Raw genomic sequence first — 9706 nt, forward strand, 5'->3', positions numbered from 1 at the left:
ATGGATCTATCGCAAGGTGAGTTCTTGAAATAAATCTTTATATTAGATTTGGTTGTTGTGGGGAATTGTTTGAAAAGCGTGGTATGTTATAGAAATATTAAACAATCATTAGGACCAGTATGCTTACCGTATAACAAGGCAATATTAGCTAAAGTGATTATAGCTTTAATATTGTCGAATGTTTTATAGATTCTGAAGCATTCACGCAGATACTCCGAGGTATAACTGAGCTCGAACCATCCAATGGGGCTCCGGAACAAATTGCAGACAAACAAACGCCTACCCTGAATTGTAAACGTAAGTAAGCTCCAAGAATTCCATACATAAAAATATTTATACCTTAAAAACAAAAAGTGTGGGCATCTTATATTAAAAGTTATTTTATATGTTTACAGAGGACCTAAAGCCTAGAAGGTTAAACGAGGCCCTATGGAGCCTGAACGGTTTCTGCCAAGCATATGACTACGAGACAATTATCCCCTATGACCCGGATGTTTTTACACACAAGCCACGAACACAGGATTTAAACGGCAGGTCAACTCCCCTGGGACAGGACAACGTTGTCCCCCATATTTCTAAACACCAAAGGATAATTAGTGCTCAGATCCACAGTTCCGCTTCACCCGAACAATTCTACTTGGCCGATATTCACGAGACCTCGTTCCAAGGACAAGGTATGAATCAATTATATATTATTATTTATAGCGATATTTTATTATTTTATTATTTATATATTTTTTTATGTCGGAATATGTTAAAACAAGGCCTTATATTGTTGTTTTTTTTCAGGCTCAACATCTACCGAACCTGCAGATGCTGTAATACTGGCTGAACAAAGACATCAGCCCCTGGTTTCAGAACTTCTTCAGAACAGCCCTCGTCAAAAAAGCCGAGGTATTTAATTAATGTATTGTTAATATATAGGCTTATATCTGAAATGTATTTGGCATTTTTAACATATTTTAGGGTTAATAACCTATTTTTGTATGTATTATTTTTATTTCAGACTCCTCACCGGCTTATAAAGACAACGCACAAACATCGGAGGATGCCCAGACAAGCATCAACGAGGAGGCTCCAAAGACACCAGTCAAGAAAACAGCGAAACCTGATGATTTCAAAGATTTAAATGACATTTCTGAGGTAGACGATTTGATGTTCTGTGAAGCTGCCAACCTTCTGGAATCGGCCAATTCTGTGGGGGCAACAGCAGATTCTGAAATAGACCAAGACCGTTTTTTCAAAGCGTTTACCCTGGGTTTAAAATCACGAAAGGCTCTACTCCAGAGGCGCATGTGTATTCTACTCGAGCATCAATACAATCAGGATGTGTCATTCTGGCGTAGCGAGCTACCCCGTATGTTAAAAAACATTAGGGCTAAAACAAGCAAATACCGCCGTTAAAAAACACACATGTAAACACACACACATCCTTAATTAGACAAATGGCGCCCCCTATAGACCTAAGCGAGACAATTGAAACCCTCTTAGCCATGATCCCTACAGAGCTCCAAGATATAGTTAACCATATGAATGATTCGGGGGTAATTGACATAATGACAATAGATGAAAATCTATTATCACAGATTCCCTCCGAACTCATAGACATTATTACACGTATGAATGAGTCAGGGCCTTCCGAGGAAAACATGTTATCACAGATTCCCGAAACCATCATATCTCTAATTACCCAGCTTAACGCGAGCCCTAGGTTTAATTCGGCCCCACATACACCTCTAAGACAGCCTTTAACAACATTGTCCGAAGAGTCTGAAACCCAATATGATGTTTTTGAACAGTTGGACAAATGTCTAGCAAATCTGGAGGGGGGCGGTCTTGAGCTCAGTGTACAGAACGAGAGACCTAGGTTTAATTCGGCACCCCAGACACCTATAAATCAGCCTTTAACACCAATGTCCGAAGAGTCTGAAACCCAATACGATGTTTTTGAACAGTTGGACAATTGCCTAGCAAATCTGGAGGGGGGAGGTCTTGATCGAAGTGTACATGTTTTGCGCCGAAATAAATTCAACAATATTGAGGTTCGACAGTTTTTCAATTTCGCATGGGGGGGTCAGATTCGGGAATATGCTGTGTTTTACGTAATGCTTATGGACACTTTGAATGAACTGTTAGCTAGGATTAGAGATTATAGCGAACCTAGGGATCTCTTACAGTTGGAAATTTGTGGAGACAGTCTACAGAGCAAGGTATCGCTTATTTTACAGAATGGTGAAGCAGATCTTGAACAATTTGTTAACCTGCTAGAACGCCTTGTTCAGTCAAATTTAAACGTGCTAGCAGATAGGACCCTCGAACTTGTAGTACAATTAGTACGGCAACCACAAGGGGGCGGGGGTCAGAGAAGAAAGCTCGATAGTCTAATGCAGTCCGAAATCATAAGCAATAAAAGGGCCTATCTCATAAACGTTCCCAATCCAGGTAATAAGCTATGTTTTGCCATAGGTTTGGCCCACTTACTCAGCCCCGGATGTACTGATCAAGCCGCGTTACAAAAAGCTCGAGAGCTACAAACTGCGGTGGGTCTCGGTATACAGGATGCTGTGGCTTTCTCAGACATAGTCAAATTTGAAAACTTTCTGAACATCAAGATTGTGGTTTTGTACCACAGTAGGGCTAATGACGCTCTCTTCAAGTTCCAAAATATACCCGAACCACATCCTAAGACTATGTACTTTTATGTGCAAAATGAGCATTACTATGCCGTAACTAACATCACAGCGTTTTTAGGCGCTCCATATGTCTGTCCAGCCTGTCATACCGGCTACACACGCATGGGGGGGCACTCGTGCCGTTACAACTGTTCAGTATGTCTGGATAAACATTGCCCTATGCAGCCGCTAAACTTGACCCCCTGTGCGGATTGTCACCGCACATGTCGTTCGGCCTACTGTTACGAAAAACACAAAACTGAAACATGGCATCCCAAGGCATGTAAATCTGTAAGCAGTTGTGACATTAACAAGAAATGTCCAAAATGTCATTGCAATTACAACCTTAAAATAGATAGCCCTAAACCTCATGTTTGTGGAATTATACACTGCCCAATCTGTAAAGGTCCTTTGAAAAGCAGAGACGCGGAAGTGGTTCAAGAAGTAACACATGAGTGTTACATTCAGCCCTTGGCTGAAGATGAACATACAGAGAAATATGTGTTTTATGATTTTGAGACAAATCAGCAATCAGGGGTTCATTTGCCTATTTTTGTGTCAACCATGACTTTCAAGGGTGAAAAGTGGTCGGCCGAGGGACCCAATTGTGCCCGGCTCTTTCTAAAACATTTTAGAAAAGCCCAGTACAGAAACTTCACGTTTATAGCTCACAATGCTAGAGCCTATGACGCCTATCTGCTTCTGAACCCTTTGATACAGCAAGGCGTGGCCCCCAGTGTCATAGCTCAAGGGAGTAAAATATTATGCTTTGTTGACCCCGCCTTCAAACAGAGATACATTGACAGCTTAAGCTTCTTACCCATGAGATTGGCTCAAATGCCAGAGGCCTTGGGTTTTGAAAACTCTGTCAAAGGCTATTTCCCTCCTTTCTTCACATCTGAGGAGAATCTACATTATATAGGATCTTATCCAGCCCCCGAAATGTACGGGTGTGATCAAATGTCTCCCAAAGAGCGGGAGAGATTCTTGACATGGTACGAGACCGTAAGACATGGCACTTTTGATTTCCATAAAGAGATGGAATCATACTGTGACAATGACGTTGTTATACTTCGTGAAGGATGCCTCAGATTCAGAGAAGAGGTAATCAAAGATGCGGGCATTGACCCCTGGAGCTGTACAACTATTGCATCCGCGTGCATGAAAACCTATCGTACACACTATCTAACTCCTGCATCTATAGCTATCCCATCGCCAGACAACTACCGACGCCAATTCAAGGCCTACTCTAGTGGTTCCATTCAATGGTTGGAGTACTTGGCCCAGGATAAAGATATTTTTATCCAACATGCTTTGAATCGGGGGGAGAAGGCTTTTGGGCCTTACCATGTAGATGGATACACACAGATTGACGGGGTTGAGACAGTGTATGAGTACAACGGTTGTTTCTTCCACGGTTGTAAATTATGCTTTGTCCCCCAGGCCTTGTGTGTCCTAACCCAAAAGACTTTTGGGGAAATGTACCAAGAGTTTCAAGACAAACTGAATTCTTTAAAGGCTACTTACGGGTTAAAAGTTGTGGTTTTGTGGGAGCACGAATGGACAGCCCTCAAAAAGGCGGATCCTAGTGTTAAGGCCTTCCTTACCCATTATGACCCTCCAGAGCCCCTGGAACCGCGACAGGCCTTGTTTGGAGGCCGGACCAATGCTTTGACATTGCGTTATGTAGCTCAACCCGACGAGACAATAGGCTATGTAGATTTTACATCCCTATATCCTCATGTAATGAGTTCCTCATTCTATCCTATAGGGCATCCTGAAATTATTCACAGCGACTTTGACGAACCCCAAAATTATTTTGGTTTAATCAAAGCGACTGTCTACCCTCCTAGGGGGCTGTTTATACCTGTGTTGCCTTACAAGGGTCCTAAAGGAAAACTTTTCTTTCCCCTTTGTCGCACATGCAGTGAAAACAACAACCAGGAAAACCCCTGTGATCACTCAGATCAACAAAGAGCCCTGACCGGTGTATGGGTCACTGTAGAATTCTCTAAGGCTTTAGAGAAGGGGTATCGTGTGGCCAAAATCTTTGAAGTGTGGAACTTTTCCAGGAAATCAGACACACTTTTTAAAGAGTACATCAAAACCTTCTTGAGATGCAAGCAGATGGCTTCAGGCTATCCTGCATCGGTCACAGATCAAGAAGTATGCCTTCTCTGTCATGGTAGTCTTGAATGTACTGGTCTTTACTTTCTTGATCTGTGACCGATGCAGGATAGCCTGAAGCCGCCTTTTTGAGGGCTGTCCATTCGTGCTCCCACAAAACCACAACTTTTAACCCGTAAGTAGCCTTTAAAGAATTCAGTTTGTCTTGAAACTCTTGGTACATTTCCCCAAAAGTCTTTTGGGTTAGGACACACAAGGCCTGGGGGACAAAGCATAATTTACAACCGTGGAAGAAACAACCGTTGTACTCATACACTGTCTCAACCCCGTCAATCTGTGTGTATCCATCTACATGGTAAGGCCCAAAAGCCTTCTCCCCCCGATTCAAAGCATGTTGGATAAAAATATCTTTATCCTGGGCCAAGTACTCCAACCATTGAATGGAACCACTAGAGTAGGCCTTGAATTGGCGTCGGTAGTTGTCTGGCGATGGGATAGCTATAGATGCAGGAGTTAGATAGTGTGTACGATAGGTTTTCATGCACGCGGATGCAATAGTTGTACAGCTCCAGGGGTCAATGCCCGCATCTTTGATTACCTCTTCTCTGAATCTGAGGCATCCTTCACGAAGTATAACAACGTCATTGTCACAGTATGATTCCATCTCTTTATGGAAATCAAAAGTGCCATGTCTTACGGTCTCGTACCATGTCAAGAATCTCTCCCGCTCTTTGGGAGACATTTGATCACACCCGTACATTTCGGGGGCTGGATAAGATCCTATATAATGTAGATTCTCCTCAGATGTGAAGAAAGGAGGGAAATAGCCTTTGACAGAGTTTTCAAAACCCAAGGCCTCTGGCATTTGAGCCAATCTCATGGGTAAGAAGCTTAAGCTGTCAATGTATCTCTGTTTGAAGGCGGGGTCAACAAAGCATAATATTTTACTCCCTTGAGCTATGACACTGGGGGCCACGCCTTGCTGTATCAAAGGGTTCAGAAGCAGATAGGCGTCATAGGCTCTAGCATTGTGAGCTATAAACGTGAAGTTTCTGTACTGGGCTTTTCTAAAATGTTTTAGAAAGAGCCGGGCACAATTGGGTCCCTCGGCCGACCACTTTTCACCCTTGAAAGTCATGGTTGACACAAAAATAGGCAAATGAACCCCTGATTGCTGATTTGTCTCAAAATCATAAAACACATATTTCTCTGTATGTTCATCTTCAGCCAAGGGCTGAATGTAACACTCATGTGTTACTTCTTGAACCACTTCCGCGTCTCTGCTTTTCAAAGGACCTTTACAGATTGGGCAGTGTATAATTCCACAAACATGAGGTTTAGGGCTATCTATTTTAAGGTTGTAATTGCAATGACATTTTGGACATTTCTTGTTAATGTCACAACTGCTTACAGATTTACATGCCTTGGGATGCCATGTTTCAGTTTTGTGTTTTTCGTAACAGTAGGCCGAACGACATGTGCGGTGACAATCCGCACAGGGGGTCAAGTTTAGCGGCTGCATAGGGCAATGTTTATCCAGACATACTGAACAGTTGTAACGGCACGAGTGCCCCCCCATGCGTGTGTAGCCGGTATGACAGGCTGGACAGACATATGGAGCGCCTAAAAACGCTGTGATGTTAGTTACGGCATAGTAATGCTCATTTTGCACATAAAAGTACATAGTCTTAGGATGTGGTTCGGGTATATTTTGGAACTTGAAGAGAGCGTCATTAGCCCTACTGTGGTACAAAACCACAATCTTGATGTTCAGAAAGTTTTCAAATTTGACTATGTCTGAGAAAGCCACAGCATCCTGTATACCGAGACCCACCGCAGTTTGTAGCTCTCGAGCTTTTTGTAACGCGGCTTGATCAGTACATCCGGGGCTGAGTAAGTGGGCCAAACCTATGGCAAAACATAGCTTATTACCTGGATTGGGAACGTTTATGAGATAGGCCCTTTTATTGCTTATGATTTCGGACTGCATTAGACTATCGAGCTTTCTTCTCTGACCCCCGCCCCCTTGTGGTTGCCGTACTAATTGTACTACAAGTTCGAGGGTCCTATCTGCTAGCACGTTTAAATTTGACTGAACAAGGCGTTCTAGCAGGTTAACAAATTGTTCAAGATCTGCTTCACCATTCTGTAAAATAAGCGATACCTTGCTCTGTAGACTGTCTCCACAAATTTCCAACTGTAAGAGATCCCTAGGTTCGCTATAATCTCTAATCCTAGCTAACAGTTCATTCAAAGTGTCCATAAGCATTACGTAAAACACAGCATATTCCCGAATCTGACCCCCCCATGCGAAATTGAAAAACTGTCGAACCTCAATATTGTTGAATTTATTTCGGCGCAAAACATGTACACTTCGATCAAGACCTCCCCCCTCCAGATTTGCTAGGCAATTGTCCAACTGTTCAAAAACATCGTATTGGGTTTCAGACTCTTCGGACATTGGTGTTAAAGGCTGATTTATAGGTGTCTGGGGTGCCGAATTAAACCTAGGTCTCTCGTTCTGTACACTGAGCTCAAGACCGCCCCCCTCCAGATTTGCTAGACATTTGTCCAACTGTTCAAAAACATCATATTGGGTTTCAGACTCTTCGGACAATGTTGTTAAAGGCTGTCTTAGAGGTGTATGTGGGGCCGAATTAAACCTAGGGCTCGCGTTAAGCTGGGTAATTAGAGATATGATGGTTTCGGGAATCTGTGATAACATGTTTTCCTCGGAAGGCCCTGACTCATTCATACGTGTAATAATGTCTATGAGTTCGGAGGGAATCTGTGATAATAGATTTTCATCTATTGTCATTATGTCAATTACCCCCGAATCATTCATATGGTTAACTATATCTTGGAGCTCTGTAGGGATCATGGCTAAGAGGGTTTCAATTGTCTCGCTTAGGTCTATAGGGGGCGCCATTTGTCTAATTAAGGATGTGTGTGTGTTTACATGTGTGTTTTTTAACGGCGGTATTTGCTTGTTTTAGCCCTAATGTTTTTTAACATACGGGGTAGCTCGCTACGCCAGAATGACACATCCTGATTGTATTGATGCTCGAGTAGAATACACATGCGCCTCTGGAGTAGAGCCTTTCGTGATTTTAAACCCAGGGTAAACGCTTTGAAAAAACGGTCTTGGTCTATTTCAGAATCTGCTGTTGCCCCCACAGAATTGGCCGATTCCAGAAGGTTGGCAGCTTCACAGAACATCAAATCGTCTACCTCAGAAATGTCATTTAAATCTTTGAAATCATCAGGTTTCGCTGTTTTCTTGACTGGTGTCTTTGGAGCCTCCTCGTTGATGCTTGTCTGGGCATCCTCCGATGTTTGTGCGTTGTCTTTATAAGCCGGTGAGGAGTCTGAAATAAAAATAATACATACAAAAATAGGTTATTAACCCTAAAATATGTTAAAAATGCCAAATACATTTCAGATATAAGCCTATATATTAACAATACATTAATTAAATACCTCGGCTTTTTTGACGAGGGCTGTTCTGAAGAAGTTCTGAAACCAGGGGCTGATGTCTTTGTTCAGCCAGTATTACAGCATCTGCAGGTTCGGTAGATGTTGAGCCTGAAAAAAAACAACAATATAAGGCCTTGTTTTAACATATTCCGACATAAAAAAATATATAAATAATAAAATAATAAAATATCGCTATAAATAATAATATATAATTGATTCATACCTTGTCCTTGGAACGAGGTCTCGTGAATATCGGCCAAGTAGAATTGTTCGGGTGAAGCGGAACTGTGGATCTGAGCACTAATTATCCTTTGGTGTTTAGAAATATGGGGGACAACGTTGTCCTGTCCCAGGGGAGTTGACCTGCCGTTTAAATCCTGTGTTCGTGGCTTGTGTGTAAAAACATCCGGGTCATAGGGGATAATTGTCTCGTAGTCATATGCTTGGCAGAAACCGTTCAGGCTCCATAGGGCCTCGTTTAACCTTCTAGGCTTTAGGTCCTCTGTAAACATATAAAATAACTTTTAATATAAGATGCCCACACTTTTTGTTTTTAAGGTATAAATATTTTTATGTATGGAATTCTTGGAGCTTACTTACGTTTACAATTCAGGGTAGGCGTTTGTTTGTCTGCAATTTGTTCCGGAGCCCCATTGGATGGTTCGAGCTCAGTTATACCTCGGAGTATCTGCGTGAATGCTTCAGAATCTATAAAACATTCGACAATATTAAAGCTATAATCACTTTAGCTAATATTGCCTTGTTATACGGTAAGCATACTGGTCCTAATGATTGTTTAATATTTCTATAACATACCACGCTTTTCAAACAATTCCCCACAACAACCAAATCTAATATAAAGATTTATTTCAAGAACTCACCTTGCGATAGATCCATTAGACTGTTTTCCCAGATTATCTTTTTAACGCTTCAGTCCGTTAACTATTCCTGGGGGGATGCTGTAGGGGAAGTTTGTAGCGTCGCTAAAACGTTTGTAACATTGCCCCTGGTTTCTAGCGCTTTTGTACCCTACGACCTAGAGAAAAACCCCTGAATGATTTTTACATAGCATTTGGGGTTTGTCGTTTTTTCGGGCTATACCCCCGCCCATGGTATATTTGACACATTTCAAACACATGGTATTGGGTGTGTCTAAACATTAGGATCCTTTTGGATCTTCTAAAATCTCCGGGGTGCTAGCACCTAGATGCAGGGGTGGGGTGGTCTCGACATCGCTGGGATGAATGACTTTTTAGCCCACCTAAAAAATAGTTTTATGAAAGGCCTTTAAGATTAGGAGTCGTAAGACACAATATTATTGTTGGGGGGTAGGCATCTGTTTTGCAGGCTAGTGTAAACCTTGGTTTCAAACGACCCCCCCCGGCATAGAGCGAGAGAGAGAGAGAGAGAGAGAGAGCCTTGAGCGCAGA

At 42.2% G+C, this 9706-nt stretch overlaps 1 protein-coding gene and 1 long non-coding RNA gene across 2 annotated transcripts; one reads left to right on the plus strand and one right to left on the minus strand.

The window, feature by feature from the left end:
* On the plus strand, positions 1-3780 carry LOC139583649 (uncharacterized). Its single transcript, XM_071414941.1, has 6 exons — positions 1-16; positions 190-297; positions 396-674; positions 790-894; positions 1007-1197; positions 3754-3780. The coding sequence occupies exons 1-6, from the start codon at positions 1-3 to the stop codon at positions 3778-3780; spliced, it is 726 nt and encodes a 241-aa protein (XP_071271042.1).
* A 4208-nt stretch (positions 3781-7988) lies between these two features.
* On the minus strand, positions 7989-9148 carry LOC139583335 (uncharacterized). Its single transcript, XR_011676526.1, has 4 exons — positions 8877-9148; positions 8500-8778; positions 8280-8384; positions 7989-8167 (listed from the first exon to the last, which is right to left on the minus strand). It is a non-coding gene; the product is annotated as an uncharacterized lncRNA (long non-coding RNA).
* Positions 9149-9706: the final 558 nt, after the last annotated feature.

This window comes from Salvelinus alpinus, chromosome 8 (genome assembly GCF_045679555.1).
Source record: "Salvelinus alpinus chromosome 8, SLU_Salpinus.1, whole genome shotgun sequence".
NCBI lineage: Eukaryota > Metazoa > Chordata > Actinopteri > Salmoniformes > Salmonidae > Salvelinus > Salvelinus alpinus.